Source organism: Merops nubicus, unplaced genomic scaffold (assembly GCF_000691845.1).
Source record: "Merops nubicus isolate BGI_N331 unplaced genomic scaffold, ASM69184v1 scaffold2157, whole genome shotgun sequence".
Lineage (NCBI taxonomy): Eukaryota > Metazoa > Chordata > Aves > Coraciiformes > Meropidae > Merops > Merops nubicus.
The window spans coordinates 6,309-30,464 of NW_008619374.1; the positions used below are offsets into that span (position 1 = coordinate 6,309).

A 24,156-nucleotide genomic window follows, 5' to 3' on the forward strand; every position below is an offset into this window, starting at 1 on the left:
TATTTGCTGGGACTGCAGACATAGAAGCACACAAGAACTTTTTACAAAACTAAATTGTGTTATGGGATTTACATGATGTTTTGAAAAACAGAAATTGGCTGAAGTGATTGCTCTCAACAAATTGAAATTAACAATTTACTTCCTATTACACCAATATGTATAGAAGTCTGCATTTTAGTGTCCAGAATGAGAAAGATTACTATTGTTGAAAAATTTTTATTAGTAATAGTAATGCTTAGGATTCTATCAAGAACATATGGAAATCTGTGTGGACTTAGGGAAATGTGTACATTTTTCAGTATTTCATGAAGAAACTACATTAGTTGGAGTGGATGGAGACTTTACAGAACTTTTTTTTTTTTTACCATATCACATTTAATATATACACACATATATATTTATATCTATCTATGTAATTGAAAGTTCACAGGTAATATAAGTTATTTGAGAGTCTGTGGAGGTAGATCCCAGTTTTTGCTTCCTAAGAAAGCTTTAAGTTCCTTTTGTGTGGATTTCTCTGATGTGTAATATATCCATCGGTGATCCTTCTGCTGTCTGAAGTATTTCCTGTATTTTACATTTAGAATAATGTATTGTAGTTCTGGTGAATGTATATTTAATTACATCTGGGTTTTTTTTCTTCTTTCCAACATAGGGTTTTTTGAACTTTTAAGTACTCCACAGTTGTCTCCATATTGGAAGTTGTTCAAGGAAGTGGATACTGTCCTAAACAGTAAGAAAGCTCTTTTTTCTCTCTATTTTGAGGATTCATGAAGAATCCAGTTGAGGAAGGATCCTTTTGACTTGCCAAGAACTTAAGGCAGTGTTTGTACTATGTGGTAGGTACAGATGAAATAGCTTTGTGGTGTTTTTTGGGTTTTGTTGGTGGTTTTTTGTGTTGTTTGTTGTTTTTTTTTTTTTTTTAATTTTATATTTTTTTTTTTTTTCTGTTGAACTTTTACAGCTAGGATAAATTACTTGTTTGCAAATTTTCAGTTTTCCCTTTTTTAATTAAAACAAATGTTGAATGCTTCTATTCAGTTAATTTATATGTTGAAAATCATTTATGCTGTAACTTTGTTTAGTCAACAAAGAACTAAAAAAAAAAGTTTAGGAATAAAAATATATATAGAAATGCTGTATAAAACCTGACAGTTCAATATTTTCAAACTTGATTGTAACTTCTGGATGTGAAGAGAACTTCTGCATTTGCATGATGGGAGTTCCAGTGCAGAAAAAGAACTACAGGAAGTTTCCTGGCTGTTCTAATATGAGAGTCATATCACTTCACATAGACGGCAAAGATGAAAGTATTTTAGCAACTTTGACTGAAGCATGTATTTGGGTTTATGCTCATTGTTTAGGAATATTAGAAAAAAATTCATGTTTTTTAAGTATCCCTGTTAATGCAGAGCAGTGACATTTTATTTTAGCAACCTTGGAATAAGTCTTGAAGTTACTGAATAATAAAGGGAGGATAAATGTAATCATTTATGTACCAAATCAGTACAGAACAGGTTTGTTGTTTTTTTTTTTCCCAGCTGGAAATTTGCAGGCTTTTCATAGCTGTTATAACCAATTTATATCTTAGATGCATGTTTCAACATTGTCTCAACAATGTGGGGAGAAATAATCTTTGCGTTAAATTCTGCTGCTTAATGCAGTGATACATACTAGCTTAACTTCTAATAAAGATTAAAGGTTGAACTGAACTGATAGTCTTGCTGGGGAGTTTAAGCATTTGTCACTAAGGAGCTGTATGTAGGGAGAGAGAAATCTGTGTTTATTGGAACTGGAGGCTGCTCTGAGCCTTGGAGAGAACAATGTTTTTGAAAGGTAACACTGTTAAAGGAAAAACATGCTGGTATAGAATGCAAGTTCATATACTAACTTTTTGTACATCTTTTAATCATATTATCATAAAATTGAATGTTGTTTTGTTTGCTCTAAGGCTTTTATACACAGGCCCTAGAAGCCTTTTCTTTGACCCATGCACATTTTACCTTAAATTGTGTAATGTTTTGAAGCCTCTTTCAGATTAAAAGAGAACCTCTTGAAGGTGAACTCCTCTACATGCTGTCAAGGCAAGTATAGGAGAAAACTGTCATGCAAGTATGCTCACCTAGAAAGGCAGTGTCAGTCCCTATTGGGAAGTACATCTGTCAGTATGTAATAGCACGCTGCTGTTGAAAGGAATATATACAGGGATTTTTGCATTGACAGGTTTAAAACTGAACCTCAAAACCTTTTTTGTTTTCTTCTGTCCTTATATTGTGTCTTAAAGTTGCCTTAAAACTTCTAATGTTGTGGGTCACACTCTGCCCTTCAACCTTAGAGATTTGTAGGGTTGTGCTGCAGTGGTCCTACAAAATAAGCACTTGGCCTGTTCATCAGACATTTGGAAAATCATGGTTACTAGTGATTGGGGTGTTAGTCCTGGTCTTGCTTTTTATGGTATCTATTAATTTTTTGAGTTTAAGTTATTGTATCTGAATGTATAATCCTGAAGTTGGTTGTGTGACTTGTTTGCTGTGTTTCATTTTCAGGTCTCTAGTGATGAGGTATCCATCTGGATTTAAGGCACATCTCTGAGCTTCTTAATTCTTCATTAAAGAGATGTGTTCTATATTCATGGGTAAGGATAATTTTATATTGACTTGGGCCCTTTTCGTAAATATCTTGTGATATGTTTTTAATTCAGAAGATTTAAGTAACTTATGCTTTGTCTTTTAGGTTAATCAGGTACTTCCATAGTCAAGGTTCTCTAGGTGCCTGTGCTAGCTCTGAATTTTGAATGAACTTGGGAATTTATGTATCTTAAGTATCACTGCTCTAAGAGTTAGTGATTTAGTATTACAAATAGAGCAACAGCATGGGGGTGTATAGGTACATAATTTAGAAAATTATCTGTGATTTGAGATTCCTTTTCTGATATATACAACAGTTGTACAGGCTTTAATTGTGCATCTCACCGTGCATCTCACCATGCATCGTTTGATTTTGGACTTCTGAGAAGAAACAAAAGGAAAGGATCTGAATTTTGTGGAATTAAAGAAAAAAACAAAACAAAACCCCCTTTTTTTTCCAATACTATAAGCCATATTTCATCTGAAGAAACTTTGTGGTATTACACACCACCACTTCAAAACAGCAGAAACAAAACAACCACAAAAATCTCACTGGAAAAAATGAGGTTTTTTTAAATGCTACTAGTATTTTTAATTTTTGTAAGTCTCTAAATAAAACAGCTAAGATTACTTCATACATGATAGAATTTTTTGTACTGTGTTGTCTTCACAGGTGAAGCACTACTTGTTGAAATAACATTTTAAGACTTTGTAAATTTACCTTGAGTTAAAAATTCATGTTAAAATGTGTCTTCAAAAAGTATATAGTGAAGTGGCACAAACATATGCTCTGGACCTTTCTGATATCATGTTGCTATGTCCAGAGGGTCTGTGATTTCTCTTTGGTGTGGTTTTGCTCTGTTCAGCTTAAGCAGAGCTCTGCTCAGTAAAAAAGCCATCCCATTCAAAGTGACGGCAAACAGCTTTCAGAATAGTACAAAGTTATCTTCAGTTGCACTGGGAGAAGGATTTGTTTCCAAGTGAAATGTCATTTATCATGGTGGTTGGCTTTATAAATGACTGTAACTATTGATAGTTACTATTTTTTTTTTCTCTATAAAACTGCAGTATTTATCTCCCAGAGGTTCTCTGTGAGAAAAGAGGAGAGGTCGTAGGAAAGCGGTTGTGCATGTCTGAGGTGTAATGGGGGGAACTAGTTACAGGAGGTGTTTAGTGTAAGCAAAACCAGCGTAGTTCTGAGAAGAGACTGCTCTGGCTGTGACAAGTACACACAAGCCAGTTTGCTCCAGTGTGATGTGCTAGCTCAGAGTGGAACTGTAGCCGTGGATTGGGACCAGGGCCTGTGGATTTCATTTAAGACCATCGGTTTAAAATATTTCTATTCCTAATTTTCGAATCCAAGTCCAAGCTACTTGAGTTATCTTTTGACTATTTAGCATAACAGAACAGATTTCTGAATGACACTGGTCTGTTGAGAGTCTAGTTCTTCTAAGGGGATGGCTTGTTACTCAAAAATAATTATAAATACAGACCAACGAAAAGCAATTTTTAAGTAAAATAATGCATGTCTATACATATAATTGGATGTGTATTTTTTATTTAATGAAACAATCTACCCAAACAATTTTTCTCCTAATTTTAGTGATACCAATAGGAGAAAATGCATCTTTTCAGTCCATATCATAGAGTCAAAGAATGTTTCGGGTTGGAAGGGACCTTAAAGATCATCTGGTTCCAACTCCCTGCCATGGCACTCATGTACAGAGACTTACTTAAGCCTTTCAATTAGGGAATAGAAAGAGTTTATCTCTACTAAATCTCTAAATGTCCTTTTTAAATCTTCTGTATTTCTGGGATTTCGAGGAAATTGTGCTGTCCTTCTCTGCATTCTAAATTTAACACGTACATTGATCTTGAAATCTGTTAGAGGATATCATTTATATTGGCATATCAGTTGGAAGTAACTTCAGTATTGTTTAATTTACTGCAGATTTCTGAACTCGGCCAAAACTTTAGTTATAGTTAAATCTGACAAATAATGATAGTGTAATTGTCCTTTAATATTGGGGGGAATGTCTATAATTTTTCTCATGTTGTGCAGAAGTGGTAAGTTTTTTGAGTATCATTTTTTTTTAACAGATCCTAACCTAGCTCTGGTACCCATTCATTCTTATTGCACATACACTTAAGGAAAGAAATCACACTGGGCTGAGTGTAGGCAGTTTAAATTCTAAGTGGCTTTGAACATAGTAAGAAAAAGGTGGAAAAGTTCTTAAAGTTTAAAAAAGCTAAAGCTACAGTAGCAGTACCTGGGAGCTGCTATTGTAGATGAAGAGGAACAATAGTGCATAGATGTAGCATCTGTTTGTAATTGACAAGATAGTTTTAGACCATACAGAATACAGCTTTCTTTGTTTTTAAACAAAAAGCATGAGTTAGGCAGAAATTAGTATTTTGTCATTCGCTTGGATGTGTAAGATCTATTTTAATACCATTTTTTCTTGTTTTAATACTTTGTTTTAAATCCTTAATATAAAATAGGTCTCTAAATATTAAGAACTAGCAGATTAAAGAAAGGATAGGTGTTCAGTCTAATGAACAGTGAACTGGACCAAAAAAAAAATCCAAGAGCTAGTAGAGATTTCTGTTCTGATTCAAGTATGTTTGCAGAATAATTTAATACTACTTGGAGAAAATGCTGTGTTCTGTGTGAGACATAAAGTGATACAATGGGCAATCTGATAAAAATTGCTGTTTAAATTCTAGATGGTTTAGCATATCTTAAGATGGCAAACCTTGAGATGTATTTCAGCTTAATTTGCGGGATACTGTTGATGTTTCCTGGTAATTAATTTTAGAAAATTTCTTGTTATTTTCATGTAAAAGTCACTTTTTTCAGAATGGTGAGTCTAATGTATGATTTGTTGTATAACTGTTAGATAGCAGTGATTCTGTAGTAGTAGCTCCTGTTTCTTAGTTCTTTACATAAAATCAGCTTGATGGTACAAAGATGAGAGTTTAAAATACAAAAGGGAGAAACTAAATATTAGTAAGAAACATTGCTGAATGCTTCTGCCTTCCATTATATTTTAAAAGAAGACAATGCATAAAATTCTAAATTACTGAGATGTCCTGTAGTTGGTTAATATTGTTGAAACAATTCTAGCTGATAGGGGGCAGTAACTTCTTAAATTCAAGTGTAACTACTGCAGTCTCCTGTTTGCTTCATCATGTCATCCCTCTGTTGTCTGGTCAGTTTTCTTGTGTAGAATTCACCCAAGCAGTTCTTAAGACATTGATGTTGTAGGAGAACCCTGCTAACTTTAGGCTGGGTAAAGATTAGTATTGAATCAGTGTACAATAATGGTAGAGAATTTGGACATACAAAGTATTAGAAGTAATTTAGTTCATTTAAAAGAAGTTAATCACAAATCCTTGGTGTAAGGCACAAAGATGTCAAGTTGTATTTACTAAGAGAAACTGAACTTTAGAAAGCTGTAAAATGGAATAAAATAACAGTGATAGCTTATGGTGTAAAAGTTTTGACCAGATTTCCCTCTGTAAGTAAAAGCTCTTTTTTGTCTTTTTTTTTTTTTTTTTAAAGCTCTGCCCCCTTCTGCTGCTTCTACAGTAGTTTGCATTTTTGAGTAGGGATTCAAACTAGTCTCCCCACTCCAATTTAAGTGCAACTCCAATAGGAGCATGTCTTCCATGAGGTTATTTTGGAATTGGTACTAGAAAACACTGGCTGCCTTTGCATTATTAAACTTACAGTGTGACACAGGATCCATGTGTTCTTTTTCTGTGTAGACCAGAAGTTTTACTTATCTCAAGGTTTATTAATTTAGGATAGGCTTTATTTTGACTGTGGTCACAAAGATTTCATTGGACTAGGAGTACAAGCACAACAAGCTTTCCTCAGCTTGTCAAAGACTACTTTGTACCTAATAGGTTCAACATGAACCTTGTCCCTCAGAATATTTCAGATTTCCAGGGTGTGCATTTCTGGAAGGAATCTATACTTACTTTATTCTTATGAGAATTCATTAATAAGGAATTGCAGTTTAGATGGAGGAGGAGAGCATTAAGGTGAGCTTCAGTAGTAGGGTCAGGCATTAAAAACTGTGGATGTTTTTTTCCTGTGTTCTTTACAGTAATTAGACCTGTACTGACCAGACAAAGGAGCGATTATTCCATTAAGATGATCATTTAAAGCCTCTTCTTGAGGTTTATTAGTTATCTAGGGAGGTGAATTATCACAGAGCCATGTTCTCATTTATTTCCCGTTCTGTTTGATTACATTACAAATGTGGAATGTTTTAGGCTAAAGTTAAACATCTTTTTCCAACATCTTGCCTAAAATCTGTCATTGCAAAATTATTAATTGATCACCACTCAGTGATACTCTGAATAAATAAAAAAGAGAACTTGTGTTTTAAAACTTAAGTGTGTAAACTGCCGAGCCAAAGGTAGCCTTCTCCTTTGTTTGTCTTGGACTATACTCATCCTTCTGTCTTCCCTTTAAGTAAGAGCTGTATTGTGTCTTTAAGTGAGATAAAATAGAGTTTTTCAGAATCTTACTCAATGTGACTTAGAAGAAACAGTATCTCAGCTTTTCCTACTGAAGTTACGGTAGCTTTGTTTTTCAATGTAGTTTATAACCTCTCAAGTTTCTTCTTTAAACATACACAATTATTGTGCATATTTTGTGTATTGTATGATGTCTTTCTACAAACAAGCTGTCATTCTGGACCACTAAAACCACGGTTCTATTACAATTTGGTAGCTTTAATCAGAATGACAAATGAGAATCTCTGTGCTTAGGTAGTAGAGCCAACAATTTAAAAATAAAACCATCAAATTTAAACCATCAAATATTACTTTATAACTTCCGTGCCTCACGTAATTAAACACTGCACAAGGCATTGAATATAAGCAAAAATAACTTAATTGATTTGTGGTTTAACTAAATTGTAAGCTTATGAACAAAATATCAAAAATCCATAGAAGTGTTGAGGAGGGAAGGAGCAACAAAGAGTCATGAAAGTAATTTTTTTTTTTTTTTTCTCTCACCTGTAGGATGCTTTAACACTTCAGGACGAATGTTTCAGTAGAAGCACTAATGGATGTTGGCATGCCTTGGATCAGGTGGTGACCGCTGGATGTCATTTGTTTCTCTTCACTGCAGAGAGCCAAAACTGACTCCATTTGGAGTTGAGAGAAAAAGCAGTACAGACCTATCAAGATGACTGATCCTATGATGGATTTTTTTGATGATGCCAATCTTTTTAGTGAGACCTTAGAAGGTTTGTCAGATGATGCCTTTGTTCAACCTGGACCTGTTTCACTTGTTGATGAATTGAATTTGGGTGCAGAATTTGAACCTTTGCACATAGACTCATTAAACCATGTGCAAGATGCTCAAAATCAACAAAAGATGAGTGAGTTCGATCAGCTGAATCAGTTTGATTCACTGAAACTTCACTCAGTAAATCAGTCTTTCAATAGCTCAGCTGACAACGTGTTATCACCACACTCTCAATTCAATTGTTCACCAGTTCATCCACAAAACCAGTCTAATGGGATGTTTCCAGATGTGGCTGATGGTAGTCCTATGTGGGGTCATCAAGCTGCCACAACTGTTTCGAATCAAAATGGGTCCCCCTTCCACCAAGGACATTCTCAGTCTATGCAGCAAAACAAAAGCTTTGTAGCACACCATGACTTTGCCTTATTCCAGGCTAATGAACCGCAGCATCAGTGTGCCTCACTACGGTCGCAGCAGAGCAGAAACAACACGGGGCAAGATGCTCTGAGTCAGCCAAAAGACTTCATGGAAGTGAACGTATCTACTGCTCTCAGAGTCAGTGTTAACCACCCACCTTCAGTTTCTAACCCATCAACTTCACAGCAGCCTCTGTCTGTTCAACAGTTTTCTCAAGCTGCAAGTGCTTCAATACATTTTTGTGGGAATCAAGAAGGAAATTTTGATGGACAGTCTCCAACTATTACTCCGTGTTCTGTCAATAATAGCCAACAATTTTCATCTCCTTATTCTTACTCTAATAACCACATTTCTCCTACTAGCCTTCTTCAGTCTACAGCAGCTCTTTCTACTAACCAGCAGACACACTCTATCTCTGACTTCACTGGAAGTGATGCCTTTACATCTCAAACAGGGACCAAGCCAGAAACAACTGAGCACATGTTGAATCCTAATACACCTTTGAATTCAAATAGTTTTCAAATGTTACATTCTGCACATCCTCAGGGCAACTTTAGTAGTTCAAAACTCTCTCCTGTGAATGTTAATTTTCCAGCTTCTGCTGGTTCTGCTTCTCAGATAAGCCATTTCACTGACCCTATTGAAAGCAACGGGTTTACATCTTTAGATGACAACTTACTTCATCAAGTTGAGACTCATAATGAACCATTTACTGGACTTGACCCAGATGACCTCCTTCAGGAAGACCTTCTGCCACAGTTTGATGATTCTGCATTTGTTCAGGATAGCACAAGCCATGTTTTAGAGCATGACCTAGAACATATAACCCCACAGCAAGTGACACAGTCATCTGATCTTGTTCGGGCACCATCTCAGAGTCAGATCCATCCCTGGCATTCTTCAGTTTCTAATCAACATCTGCAAGACAGAAGCCGTGTAAGCTTACATGGGCAGGTATGTAGGGATTTGGGGGGGTGGGTGTTGGAGCTGTTTGGTTTGGTTGATCTGGTGAAATGAATAACAGCGACTGGTGCTTGTGCCAAAGCATGATAACCAAAGTCTCTGGCGTGATGTTATTTGACTCTGAAGAAGTATAAGAAACAGTTAAAGGAAAAAAAAAAAAAAAAAACACAAACCATTGATGCAAACCTTGCTTTCTCCTGTTGTTTTCTTACTATTGCAGAAAATAGGATTTATGTGACTCAAAATACTTATTCAGAGAAGATAGTGCTGGTCCTCTGCTTATATTTCCTAAGTACAGCAAAGAAAATGGATTGTTTCATGATTTGGGTGCAAATACAATGCCTTATTGTCTTTTAAAGTACTTATATCAACATATTTTTAAGAGCTTTAATAAGGCTTGTGTGGCTGATTTCCTGCAAGAATCCCAGTGGTTCTGTTGTTACTCAGTTCTTTGCTTGGTGTCTTTGTGCTCATGCTTATTGGTTAAAAATACAAACGTTTTTGTCATCATCCTTGGTGTGGTTAGTAAAAATAGACAACATATAAAAGGTGCCTATGTTTGATTTCGTTACTTTTGGCTAAACAGGAACAATTGTTTTAGTGTAATGTGCACATCTACTGCAATTATTAAAGCTTTCTGCTTGGAGGACAAGCAAGCATAAAAGTTATACTGTATGTCTTTAATTGTGTATAAGAGAAATGAACTTTGCAGGCAGTGTTTTTCAGATTATCTGAGGGATATTAAAATTGTGTGAACATCGAAGGTTTCAGAAGGGTAATTCTTCAGTCCTTCAGCCTGTTTCTTACAAGTGCTTTCTTATAATGTATGTGAAGTAGTGAATTTTCAAATAGTTTTAATTGGGATACTAAGTTCACTTTTTAATGCTGACATTTGTCATCCATCATCTGTATTATCATCTTCTCTTTTATAGGACTTATGTAAGTTTCAATAAATTAATATATAAACAGGCACTTCTGGATTACTTTGGTCTCATATGAGAAGAGCTAAACTTTTCAAAAACAAACAAAATAGGGAAAGTATTTTTTTTTCACAACACTAAGCAGCAAAATCATATTTTTTTTTAGAGCTACTAGGAACTTCAGTATATGTGAGATTCTTGCAGGTTTTTCAGCTTAAAAAAATTCCTAAATCAAATGAAAATACATCTTGAATATAAGAGACTTAATAATCAAAGGCATAAATAAATACTCATACAGCTTTTAAAGTTGACCAGTCTTTAAATAAGATTTCATTCATCTTTACTGCCAGGGTTTTGGAGACTGTCTCCAAAGTGTCTTCCGGTGTTGTTCCTCATTAATGCTTGAAGAGTGGTGTCAGTGACTACACTACCTGGAAGTTAATGCCTTGGTATTATCAGTTTGGCTCTGCTTGGTAGCTTCCAGCCTACGTGTGGTTTGACAGGAATAACTGAAACTTCTTCACTTAGATGGCTTGACAGAAGGAGCTGTAGCTTCTGTATGATAAATGCAGATATTCAGTTGCCATTGCTGGTTGTGTAGGATTTCTGAAACTGTGAAGCTGTGGAACATGTGCATGTGAACAGTGAAAGTGTAAAATTTTTATTTTAAACTCTTGTTTAAAATTCTAGTAGGAATTTAGTTTTTATTTGGGAAAGGAGAGGGAGTACAAATGTTTTCTAATTTTCAATCTGTACATTTCAAAATAAAGGCAATTCTGACATCAAATATACATGTGCAGACAGCTTTAAAAAGTTTCTAACAACTGTAGTATTCTGTGTCCTTGCTATCAATACTCTCTCCAACTGACAAGATAGGATCATGTCTTACTGTGGGGGGAAAAATAAAGATTGGGAAGGAAAGAAATGTAAATACTAACTCCTGCTTCTACTGGTTTGCAGGACACAGGCCTGTGAAGGAGTAGGGTAACGCTTCTTTTTCCCCACCTAAATTTTCCATCATTAGTGTAGAGATAAGGATTTAACACACCTAATCTTCAGTCTTGGTTTGATAGATTGCTTCTCCACTAGAACATCTGCTTGTCTTTATGGAGTGTGTAACTGTCAGTGCCTACTAGTGATACTTGTTCTGTACAGTTGTGGTCTGATGTTGATGGACGGTGTATGGCTGTGTATTTCAGATTAGCTGGATTAACTGAATGATGTAGTAGATAAATACTTTTGATAAACATGGCTTATTTTTTATGTCTGGGAGGGGAAAGAAGAGGACACTGCCTGAACAGCTGCTCCTGTCAGTTTTCTCTGTAACCTCAAGGCCCGTTGTACAGCAGGCACTAGGGGAAGGTGGTCCTGGCTGCTCCTGTGTGCAGGCCTGTGGCACGAGCGGCGCCCGAGCTCCTCACCAGGAAGCAGAGCAGCAGAACCCAGAGCTGGGAACAGATGTGTTGAAGCCCTTGGTCTCCCATGAGCATACTTGGGGTGAAGGGTGGAAAGGAAGCGGATTCCAGAAAAGTGGCCAGAAATCCAGGGGTTAGTATCATTTGTGAGGAGCATGGGGGATACAGGCCAGGCATTGAAAAGAAGGTCTAATAAAACTTCCTGGTGCTGTGTCTTTTCTGTTGCATATGTCAGAGTCTTTTAAGACTTACTCCAGTTCTGCTGACCTGCATTTTAGTGCTTTGTTTTGTAGCTATGAATAGAGTTCAAGTTCTGAGACCTGTAGAGAGTATTGAAATTTTTTTGGGGTTGGTTTTGGTTTTTATCGTGGTGTGAAAACAAAGCAGCTTGACACCTTTTAAACTTTTACAAACGTTTTTCCCCAGGAACTTTGAAATGAAACAGTCAGAAAACAGTTATAGGACTGCTTAGCTTGGTTTTTATTATTTCAAGGTATGCCATAAATTACATAAGTTGAATTCTGACCTTGAGTTTATCCAATCGGACAGATGTTTAATATTTCCTTCAGAATCTGGGAGTGAAGCAGTAGCTGGCGAACTATAGCGAGGAATGTGTTGGTGTGGGAATGGCAGAGGCAAACTGTATAAGCCTCCGTAAATCTGTGCTGTATGTAATTAAATAGTAATAGAAAAGTGTGGCAATTACTGAAGTTCAGAAGCATTTCAGGTCTGTCTTTTGTCTGATTACAATTCTAAGAAAGGTTTTATTTCTAGTTTTCTCTTTTATTCTTTGATCACTTTGTGGAACTCAGAGTTCAAGATGACTTTGATCTGTTTAAGCTTTTTACAGGTGTCTGTAGTTTTTTTCCTCTGGTTAAGGTGGGGTAAGGGTAGAGGAGGGAATATTGGTCTTTCTGAAACTGCTTGTCTTTAGGTTAGGAGTTAGGTGGGAAGGGATTTTGATAACTTTCAAACATAATAGTTAAGGTGAAATGTTTATTGTTTGACAAAACCACATTTCATACTGGCTTTTGTACACATTGAAGAAATAATTACTAGTGGATTCAGTTAGTTTCATCATTTTTCGTTTGATAATGTTAGATTTTTTTTTTCCAGAAAGGAGAACTTATTTTATGAAATTCATGAACTGTAGCTACGAGAATGGACCCAACATTAGACAACCAAAGGTCTTTAACTGCAGTTAAGCAGAGGATATTGAATAAAAAGAACGTTAAATACTCACTCCATTACTTGGAAGCAAGCATGCTCATCATATTTTTACTTGTACAGCTATTCTTTTGATAAATTTAAAAATTAATACAATCGCTCAGTGTAATAATACTGCAGAATTAAAAACAATCCAGAATGTTTTGTGCTGCTATTATACTTTCTATGTCTGCTGTAATTGGATTATAATCGTAAATAAATAGTGCCTTGATATTACATCATGCATTTTTTATCAGTGAGTTTGAGAACAGAAAGTCAAGTGGAGAAATGCATTGAAGATGAATGTAGCCTCAGCTTTGACTAATATAACACTCTGATCTTTTTAAACTCCTCTTAGAACTGTTTTGAGTTTCCTAGAGATAAATAATTGCTTTTTGTAAAGGTAAAAAAAGACAATAAAAATACATGCTTCAACATTCAGTTCTGCATGTTTAGGAGAAAAAGGAAGTTGGAGAGATAATCTGAAGTATAAACTGTCCTGAGAGAAGTTTACAACCATCTCACTGCGTATGTTATTTTGTAATAAGCATTTTAATATCTTCTGGCTACATACATGAAAGCAGAACAACTGAGATTAAACTGGAAAATAATATTCCATTAATACTCTCAAGTGCTATAGGACATGTTGGTAGTTTTAGTTTTTAAATCAGGTGAATCTTCTTTTCCCTTTGGTGACCAAAAGTTTGGTACCTCACTTGATAAATCGATATATTAATAAATTCCAGTATATCACAGCTGGTTTTTGTTTTTGCTTTTTTTTTAAAACTGACTTGAAACATGCAAGTGCTTTTATGCTTGCAAGCACCAACTTTCCTACCACTTGTTTTATAGCAACAGATGACACTGTGTTTTAGGAGAGAATTTGTCTTGCCCTTGTTTAAAGTTTAGCAAAGGAAGTCTGAACATTGTAGACGGTTGCTTGTCTGGTGCTGTGCCCTGGGACAGCTCTATCTATCAGATTGCCTTAAACTCCTGTGTGAGCGTATCATCCGAGAGGGAACTAAGTTTTACCTGGACCAAGTCCAGGCTTACGTACTGCTGAGATGCATGCCCTGACAGGGCCTGCTCTTCTGACTGCCTCAGCAGATGCCTCCCTCCTGTATCAACTCTAAATTCCTTGTAGACAGACAGCCCTTGGATTATTCCCCTTATAAACTTCGTGCTCCGCCATTGGTTGCTGTTCTATTCCTATATGGAATCTTGCACGACGAAGTTCTTAAGAGAGAAAGACATAGTAGGCAGTCATATTTTTTTGCCTAGTTACAGGATGTACAACAAGCCAATTACTTCATACTTGATAGAAGATGTATAAGGATATGGTATTTGTCAGAGTATTTGTTAGATATTGGTATTTTTAAATTTTAAGTGAGCCTGTAATGAGAAATATTTTAAGGTAATGATGGATCACACTACATATAGGTGCTTTGTAGAAGAGACTGGCTATTTTGCATAATAAGTTTATAGATTATGGCTCCTAAGTATTGCTACAATACAAGATTGTAAAATTATGATGCTGTTATAAATGTTGTTTGTGAAGCAGTGAATGGCAGTTTCCAGTGGGACTGACCGTAATAAAGTACACCTCTCAAAATATACCCTACTTTGCATCATCTGTGATGTGAAATATAGATAGTTCCAGTATGAGTTTGTGTTTGAGGGGGGAGGGGAGGACCGACTAAAAATCTTGTTAGCTTGAAATGTAAAAAACCACACACCACAAAGAAACAACCCTCAAAACCAAAAGAGATGTAAAATCTTCTTTTTCCTAAAATGCTTTAACAGTTCTGGTACAGCTCCCATTAAGCCTATTCACTATATTTATATTGTTCTTGTTCCTTTAATTATGGTTTATTTGTAGGTGATATCATCATAACAACAAATGTAAATATTTGCCTGAAGTTTCCTTTTAAACGTTTCTAGGACTTTTATGCGCCTGATATGGTTCTCTGCTCTAAGAGGAATTTTCACCTTCTTTGTAGTTTAGTAAAAGCTCCACTGCAGTGAGGCAGCACAATTCAGTTGTCATCCCAGCACCTAGTAGCTTTATCAAGTATGTACAAGTAGTTGAAGTAGTTCCTCCACTGACCCTTCTTTGTACAGTATTTTGCAACTTTTTGGCTTGCTTTGTGGTGTTGTCAGAAAGACCTGTGCAAATAGGGGGAGTGAAAGTGGCGAAGCTCTGTCAGATGCAGAGTTCAGTGGGTGGAGTAGGGCAATGTCTCTTAGCTGCAGGAGTGCAGTTCCTGGAGTGAACCAAGTCTTTAAAACAATAGTTGTATATAATAAAGTTTTCATTATTGAGCTATGGCTCTTTGCCAGTGATGTATTCATCATTGAATATAGCAATATTTTGATAGTTTTATTTATAGTTTAATGTGGATGATGCATTTCCTAAGTTTTACATAAGCATTTTGGTGACTGAATGGGTAGATGCAGGGAGACCAGTTGATGTAGTCTACCATACCCTTAGCAAGGTGTTTGACATGGTCCCCCATAGCATCCTTCAGAGCAAGCTCAGAAAATGAGAGATAGAGGAACAGGCAGTGTTATGGGTCGAGAACTGGCTGCACAATAGAGCACAATGGGTGGTGATCAATGGTGCCAAGTCCAGCTGGAGACCTGGAACTAGTGGAGTCCCTCAGGGATCAGTGCTGGGTCCAGTCCTGTTCAACATCTTCCTTAATGACCTGGATGATGGTATAGAGTGTCTGCTCAGCAAGTTTGCTGATGACACGAAACTGGGAGGTTTGGCTGACACACTGGAAGGCTGTGCGGCCATTCAGCGAGATTTGGACAGACTGGAGAGCTGGGCCAAGAGAAACCTCATGAGGTTCAACAAGAATAAGTGCAGCGTCCTGCACCTGGGGAGGAGGAATAAAATGCACCAGTACAGGTTAGGAGGTGAACTGCTAGAGAGCAGCCCTGTGGAGAGGGACCTTGGAGTCCTGGTGGACAACAAGTTGTCCATGGGACAGCAGTGTGCCCTTGTGGCCAGGAAGGCCAATGGTATCCTGGGATGCATTAAGAAAAGTGTGTCCAGCAGAACAAGGGAGGTTCTGCTCCCCCTCCACTCTGCCCTGGTGAGACCTCACCTGGAGTATTGTGTCCAGTTCTGGGCTCCCCATTTCAAGAGGGACAGAGATCTGCTCGAGAGAGTCCAGTGCAGGGCTATGAGGGTGACTGGGGGAGTGGAACTCCTGACGTAGGAGGAGAGGCTGAGAGACCTGGAGCTTCTTAGTCTGGAGAAGAGAAGACTTAGGGGGGGATCTAATTAATGTGTATAAATATGTGGGCTGGGTGTCAGGAAGGAGGGGGCAATCTCTTCTCACTTGTGCCCTGCGATAGGACACAGGGCAATGGTCACAAGCTGGAGCACAAGAAGTTCCACCTCAACATGAGGAAGAACTTCTTTACCGTAAGGGTTCCAGAGCACTGGAACAGGCTCCCCAGGGAGGTTGTGGAGTCTCCTGCCTTGGAGACTTTTAAGACCCATCTGGATGCATTCCTGTGTGACCTGCCCTAGACTAGATGGTCCTGCTCTGGCAGGGGGGTGAGACTCAATGATCTCTGGAGGTCCCTTCCAACCCCTAACGTTCTGTGATTTTCAACATTTTATTTCTTTTTAAAATGACAAATTATATAGGTTGGAGAAAGGAAGTACATGTTTGTCAATTAATTTGTAACACGTTTACTAATGAGTATTTTAATTTATAAATTCTCCATTTTTCATTTGCCTTGTTTTTTCTTTCAAAATACAGCTGTATAGTAAGGGAAAGACAAAAGTTGCTGGACTAAGAACAGAAAATGTACCAGAGTATCTGCTTTACTCTTTAAAAGGCATTATGTGTTTGTTAGTAATTATCATCTCTGGTGGATAGAGTTACATTTTTTCATCATTCTGCTTTTAATGAACTTTTTTTGCTATTACTAGTACTTTTCTTAACTCAGTCTTTGTCACTGGCAAATATTATGCTGTCCAATTCTTTGTGTATGTTTCCTTTTTAAAACCAAGTACTTGCTGTTGTAATAATTATAATTTCAGAATTTTTTTTTTTCCTGAGTTGATTGCACACTGATTAAATGACTGCAATCATTGTCTTTTAAAACATGCCAGAAGAGAAGCATTTTTGTAAAAAGTAGTTAGCAGATGGCAAGTATAGGAAGGAGCTTTCTGGCTAGGTCAGCTTTCAGGAGTAATCCTACAGATATCAAGACGAGACTAGTTGACAAAAATAAGTAAAGGACATATTATTTTAATTAGTATTGCAGAATAAGTGTGATTGAATAATCTAAATAATAATTTGTAAGCAGATGTCTTGTTAACACTGAAGAACTATAAAGCAATTCAGTAATGTGAGAGCATTGATGTATTTGAGCTTAGTGTCTGCAAGAAGTGGTGCCTAATTACAGAGAAAACAAAACCCATCTTAAATTGTCTTCTAGAGACAGCAACCCACTCTAAAGGCTGTTAAAACTGCAGTTCAATGTAAACCTAAAATATAAATAGTTTAAGGGGAAAAAAAGTATCTGGAAAAAAAGCTCCTAGTCTTCCACTTCATATTGTGTTGATGCAACCATTTGTGCTATGAGCTGAGTTGGGAAACTCGGGTGCAGAGAAACTTTGTTGAGAGTGATTTTGAAGAATACAAGTTCCTGATTTAGTTCTTTAAGCTACACAGAATTGTGTGCTATAGAAACAGTGGTGGGGAGAGAGGAAGGAGTGGGAAGCATCATTTTCTGAAGTAGAGGCAAAATAATTGTGCATGAACCTCACCTCAAATGCAAAGCAAGAGCAAGTAGGCTCCTTCTGGGACTGTGCACTGGCACCAGTAACAACTCATCTGATATGTCTAACACTGTTATCTGAATTTCTGAGTGTCTACGAACCAGTGCCTCTAAAACTTCTAGGACAGCAGTTCACCTTGAGACATTTTGTAGAAAATCAACTTTACAGTGAAGTGTTATTACTGGAAGAGAAGCAGAACTTCAAAAGATGTTAACCAGTAGTATGATTTTGAAGCAAAAAAAACCTGAAGTACATTTGGAATTCATGTGGCTTTTGTCCAAATGTCAGTGCTTTGTGTACTCAGGTTTTACAGTTTCTCTTAGCTGTTACGTTAATTGTAAAGATACAGAGAAATTAATTTCCAGCACTTTGTCCACCTAACAGCCTCCTGCATCTGGAGAGGCATTGTTTGCTTTTGGTCATTATCATGTGAAAAAATCTGCACAAGTTACAAGATAGTGTCTTTCTCCAGGTGTTGAGTGACTTGAGTTTGTGAATTCTTAAGGCTAATAAATACAAGTGAGTGGATTTCTAGGATGCTGAGATTCTTGCATTGATTTGACTATGTTTGATAAATGAATCTAGGAATGTAGCTTTAGGCTAGAAGCAGTTGACAAGTCTTACATTTTTGAAAGCTGTGTAATTTGTAGTAGAGATTTTTTTTCTTTCATATGTGTGGCAGGTTTTCTTTTGTGGGGGTTATTTGACTTGTGTTTGCACTTGGGTTTTTTGCTCGCTTGATGTCTTATTGTAAAGGCTAGCATTTTAATTGGTATGTTATGAAATCGTTCATTGACACACTGCCTTTTCTGTGTTTGAAAGTGATTTCAATGCTAGTAGCATATTGCATATTTTCATCTAGTGCTACTCATCATGTAGAATTGCAAACGAGAACTATTTTCATAGAGTGATAGGGAGGCCTCTTTTCAGAGGTACTTGTGACTTTGCAGTGTAGTTTTTGTTTGTATGTTGGAAGTGAAAGAGAAGTTTGCTTTAGTGTTGAAGATGACATCACAAATATTTTGGTTCTGAGTGTTTTGTTTCTTACAGCTTGAAACATTGTTTCAGAAAGACTTCTGACTGACAGGTTTTTAAAATAATCTTAAAAGTCATCTTACAGACAACTGTTTCACTCTACCGTCTTTTTTCCACAACAGAGATATAGAAGGAGAATTCTTTAATAGTATTTTAAGCAAACTTACTAAAAAAACACAGCTATTGTGCTTTTTGTGACCTGCAACATGCTGTGGCTTACAGTACCTGTTTATATACTTCAAAGGGGTAAGAAATAGTGTTAGAAGATGCAGTACATTTGGGTTGCATTTCTTCTTGGCAAAACCTTTGTAGCAGCTGTTCATGAGGCCCAGGTATGGCTCAGCTTGATGTGTAAATTTTATTGTAGCAGGAACTTTGGATCTTGCAAGTGTAAAAAGCAGCAACCAGCTGTTAGAGAACAGGAGTTTTCACAGAGTGGGTGGGCAATTAATTTATGAAACCTGTGAGTGACTAAATCAGACACATGTCTTACTGTCTTTGAGTTTAGCAAAAACATTTTTTTTAAAGTTAGGCAAATTTATTTTGATATGTCTGTTTTGTAGCTCCTATTTATGCCATCCAGTGGAGGTTTCTTTGACCTGCAATCATGTGGTATTATGAAATCTGATGAACTCCAGATACCTGGAGTCGATGGCATGTTTTGTGGTGCCAAGCCCTGCATGCTGTTTGGCTTACTGCAACTAATTGCAAATTTGTACGGGCTTTGATTTCAGGAGGTTTTCAGCCTTGCTGGTTGGGGACAGAGGTGTGAAGGTGCTCGTGCTCCTTCCTGTCTATGCTTGAGGATGTCCTTGACAGCACAGTACTGTCCTGAACCAGGCTGTCATTCTGCTGTATGTTGACAGCAGTTTCTGTTGGCTTTAACTCTCTTGAAAATAATAAGAATTTCTCTTGTCTGGAGCTTTACATTTGGTCCAGTCCTGCTGCTTCTGCTAATAGAAACACTCAGCTGAGATTAAAAATTATTGCTATGCTTATGTTTCTAGAGACTTGTCTTGCAGCTTTTTGTTTAATCCCTATGATAACTTCATGCTCCCCACTGGGTTGTTTTTTTGTTTGGTTTGGGTTTTTTTTTTGTTTTATCTCTGTGAACTTTTTGGTTGCTGTGTTCTTTCTCTAGATATTTTTTAGAAGACATCTAGGGAGAAAACATTTTAGGTCTCTTGCTTTTGAGGTTTTTCTTTCGCCTGAAATTGAATCCTGTTGGTCTCCAGTAGCATAGTTTGACTTGTGACCTTGGTTTTCAAACCAATTGCTTCTTTATGATAAATTGCTTCTCAATGGGGGGGAAGATTTTGTCCAGGAATATTTAACTGATGAAATTAGATTCAACAGGAGTTGTTTCATTAGGGTTGCATAGGTGCTAAAGTAGTATTTTCTATTGGAGATTTTGGCTTAGCTGTTGAAGTAGCTCATAGGAGCTGAAACTAAAAATATGTAAGTTAGTTTGAATTGAAGTGGAAAAGGTATGTCCTCCTTTGATTTAAATGGAAATATGCTTTGCAGTCAGTACTGGTTTTAATGGTATTATTCTAGCTGTTAATGTTAAAAATAAAGCACTGTTCCCCTTTTCTGTCACTATATTTTAATGTATGTTAAAGTGCTGATTTGGTTGTGTTTTTTTGTCTCACTGAAATGACAAACATTGAAACCGTTTTGGCTGCTCTCTTAGGTATTGAGGAATACTACAGAAAAATGCTACATTCAAAGATGGTGTAAACTCTTAACTGCTCCTAGTGAATAAAACTATTGTAAACAGAGATCTTGCATACTAGCTGCTCTGAATATACAGTCTGGTTTGATTTAAAGATAGTTCATGGTCAATATTTCCCTATTAATACGCAATCAAATCATAGGGATATTTTTTGTGTGTGTGTGATACTTCATGGTTTTGCTGTGAAAATGCATAGGGTTTTTCATAACAAATTAAAAAAAAAAAAAAAATTAAACAGGAGGCTTGCAATTTTATCCTAGTATCATTTTCTGCTACTGACCAAGACACTGATCAGTTACAGAATGTTGTTCCAGGAGCCCTCCTAGTCTGAATAAGCGTGTTCACTTAACTTCAGAGTGAATTTTTTTTACAATTGCAGTCCGAGTACTACAGCATTTGAGTAGAATTTGGTAAATTACACTGTTGAAACATGTTGTGGAAAAGAATCTGGCTCTGTTTTGTTTGAGCTGTGGTTGTTTCTCTGACCTAGCCCAGTTTTCATTTCTCTAGGTAATTGCAAAAGTGAAGTGTTGAGACAAAAGGTGGGCAGGTCCTTGCTAGTTCTGCATAGTTCTTGCCCTTTGCTTTCATCACTTCAGTAGGTTAAGTGACTCTTTTAAGTAGCAGAAGAGTATAAAAAAGAGACCATGGAAGGTTCTGCAGTTTATGGCCCTTCACAACAGGGATGCCTTCTGACTCTGGGACAAAAAACAAATGGAGAGGTTTGGCATGGGGAGAGTGTAAGGAAATAGTGGCAGTAGTAAATTTCATGAAGATGAAAGAGTTTTTGGGTCTAATTATGAAAATGTTTTCTTACCAAGCTACTCCCATGAGAGGTGTAGAAGGAAGAGAGGTGTAGAATGTTCTCTTTAAGTGACATGAAGTTTGGACAGGAACAGTTACCATTCTGGTCCCATGCTTGTTCTTGCTAAGTAGAGATGTATGCCATACTGGTTTCCTAGTGTGCTTGGGGATAGGCATGCTCAAGACCTTCTTGGGAGGTCAGATTAAAATTAAAGAAAAGCTCTTTTAGTGTTGTATGTTGTGGAGGTGGTTTGGGTGGGTTTTTGTCTCCTGGTCTTCCTCTCTGGTCAGTAATAAAAAGCATGAGAAAATTAATCTCTTGATGGCACACAAAAGTGTCGGCTATTTAGAATATGAGTGGGCAGATAGTAACTTGGGAAAATGAAAATAGAAAAGCTCTTTTTTCAGTTTACTTTGAAAGGGTTTGTAATTTTGTTTTACATGATGTGCGTTTTTGCAGCCAATTCTTAGTTATTTTACATTACAATCAGCATTCTTAAGGATTTTGTCATTTGATGTAAATTTCTGTCTAAAGGTAAACAAAATTATTTGATTTAAGTCTGCTTGAAGAGAAAACAGTAGCTAAAACATTAATACTCTAAAAATAATATGGATTTTTACTGAATTTTACTGAAGACTTACGTGTGAAGAGTGGCAGTGTTATTTAAATGGTTGGGTGTGAAGGGATGAGTTTGGATAAAAGCTATCTGAACACATTCAACTTCCTTCCCTCTAGTTTGTATGATGTACATAGCTTAATGAAATACTCTTTTTTCCTTAAAAACAGTCAATTTCAGCTGCTATTTACAATGCAAAGCTTTATGCACCTTCAAAAATAAAATCTTCATGTATCTTTTCTGTCTGTATCTACTGTATTGAAAAGCCTGTCCTGTATCTTGATATTTCCAAACCTGAGTTTACAGTGGCAGGTGAAAAAGCTGCACGCTTGCTTCTGGCAGCTTTAGGTTTTCCTGTGTATGGAAGACTTTTTAGTAATGTAGTAAAAATGTGACTTTTACAGTTTTTATTTATATAGATTGAGTTAGTGCACCTATTTGTACCTCCTTCCCCTTTCCAGCTTTTACTGTGAGGGAATTTTATACACGCAGATGACAGATATGATCTGTTTCCAGCTGCATACAGCTGTAATGGTCAAACACAATAGTGTCTTCAGTTTTCACAGTGGTTATTGCAATTGCCATTTTGGTATGAGGTCATGGATCTACATACCATTACCTAGCTCTATGGATGACAACATTTGGATGGTTCGGGTCAGTGTGGGCATTCTGTGGTGTATACCGGTTGGGTTTGCTGCTTCCATGGCTGGTGTACCTTGAAGGTAGATTCTTGAGCTCCTGGGCTGCACCTGCTTGCTACAGTTGCACTTGATAATTTTTTTGCATATAAAGCTCGTTAGCAACAGACTTTCAGTGGATTATTGTGAGTTTGAGCTGTTGTAAAAAAATGTGTGTTTTAAGAAGACAGCAATAAAAATTGCACTGAAATGTTCATTATATTCTGTGTAACATGTCTGTCTTTTGCCTAATTTTTTGGTTGGAGTATGTTTCATTTCAGGTATTTTTTTCACTTTTTTTGTTACAGACTTGAACTTACAATTACTAGCACTCTGATTACAGAATTTAAGCATTGTGTATACTGAGGAAAATACAAGCTTGGATTTTATTTGGCCCCTTGTTTTGCTTTTTGATCATGCATGCAGCTTTGGAAAATTGCTAAAGCTTAACTAAATTTTGTGACTCATAAGGCCTTAAAGAAAGATGCTACATTATAATAGATCTTGTTCCTTTCCAGACAGGCAGTTTCTGAAATAATCTTTCCCATTAGACACTACATTTGTGTCAGTAAAGAAAATAACTTTGCATAAGTTTTACTTTGATCATCATATTGAAAGATTTCTTTATGCACTTCAACCGATGTGTGTGAATGGTTTTGCTGACTTCAGACAACCAAGGCTGTGAATTTGTCTTTCAGGACAGGAGCTTTAGAATGCTTAAAAAAAAGGTATAGAAAGTAAGCAGTAGTTTCTGAAGCTGATAGCTAGAAATATAAACTACTACAGCAGTCTTCTCTTGTTCTGTTTTTACTATACATAGAGAATTGAGGCAGTCTTGAGTAATTAGAATGGAAAAACACTAGGTGGAATATTTTCAGGACATATTAGCCTAAATTTTAAGCTTCCTATATTGAACTTTTTGAAAGAGGGAAGAATGATAAACCCTGTGTTTCTGGGAATACACAGTGTACTCCAGTCTTCAAAATTAATACTTTTCAATGTATGCTTTGAAAAGTTTGTTTTCAATCATTATTTAACACTAGAGAATGATGTTGTGCATAAACAAATACTTCAGCAGATGTACAACAGTTTAAATATTGTCATAAATGGACAGGTGTAGACCACAGATTTGCCTTTTAAAAAGTACTTATTAAGCTACTTATTAATCTATATGATGTAAAAATTTGTGATGGGAGTCCTGTCAGTAGCTGCACATTTGAGAAGCTTGAGTGCACAGGTGGAAATGAAAAAAAAATAACTTAGAAGGCAATGTTAGATATTACTAAGCATGAATGTAAAAAAAAAAAGGAGGTATAAAAGACTGGTATTTGGGCCACTTAATAAAAATATCTTCTGAAGAAATATGGGTGTCTATAGCATTTCCACAGTTCTTTGGTTTTGATGCATTTGAAAGCCTTGAGAGGAGGAAGAGGGGGTAGATAACAGGAAGGCCCATTTAGTACTGCCTTAGGAGAGCTGTTGTTTGGGTTTGCTTTTGTCAAATGAGAATCTGTATGGAAAAAAAGTATGAAAGAAAGAATGAAATAATGTGGTGTTGAAGGATTGGATTGTGCAGCTTGTAGTTGCTAGAGTTGTCATGTCTTATGTGGATTCTTAGAGGTCCAAGAAGTATTGAGCTTGTGTTTCATTTCACTTACTAAGAC

At 36.6% G+C, this 24,156-nt stretch overlaps 1 protein-coding gene across 1 annotated transcript in view; it reads left to right on the forward strand.

Annotated features, from left to right (window-relative positions):
• Positions 1–652: 652 nt before the first annotated feature.
• LOC103776243 (chromodomain-helicase-DNA-binding protein 9-like) overlaps positions 653–24,156 on the forward strand; it is a gene marked incomplete at its 3' end in the record, with an annotated part of 80,240 nt that continues 56,736 nt past the window's right edge. The window contains 3 exon segments of the mRNA XM_008943741.1: positions 653–733; positions 2,547–2,635; positions 7,668–9,267. Of these exon segments, the coding sequence (XP_008941989.1) occupies positions 7,834–9,267 (1,434 nt within the window).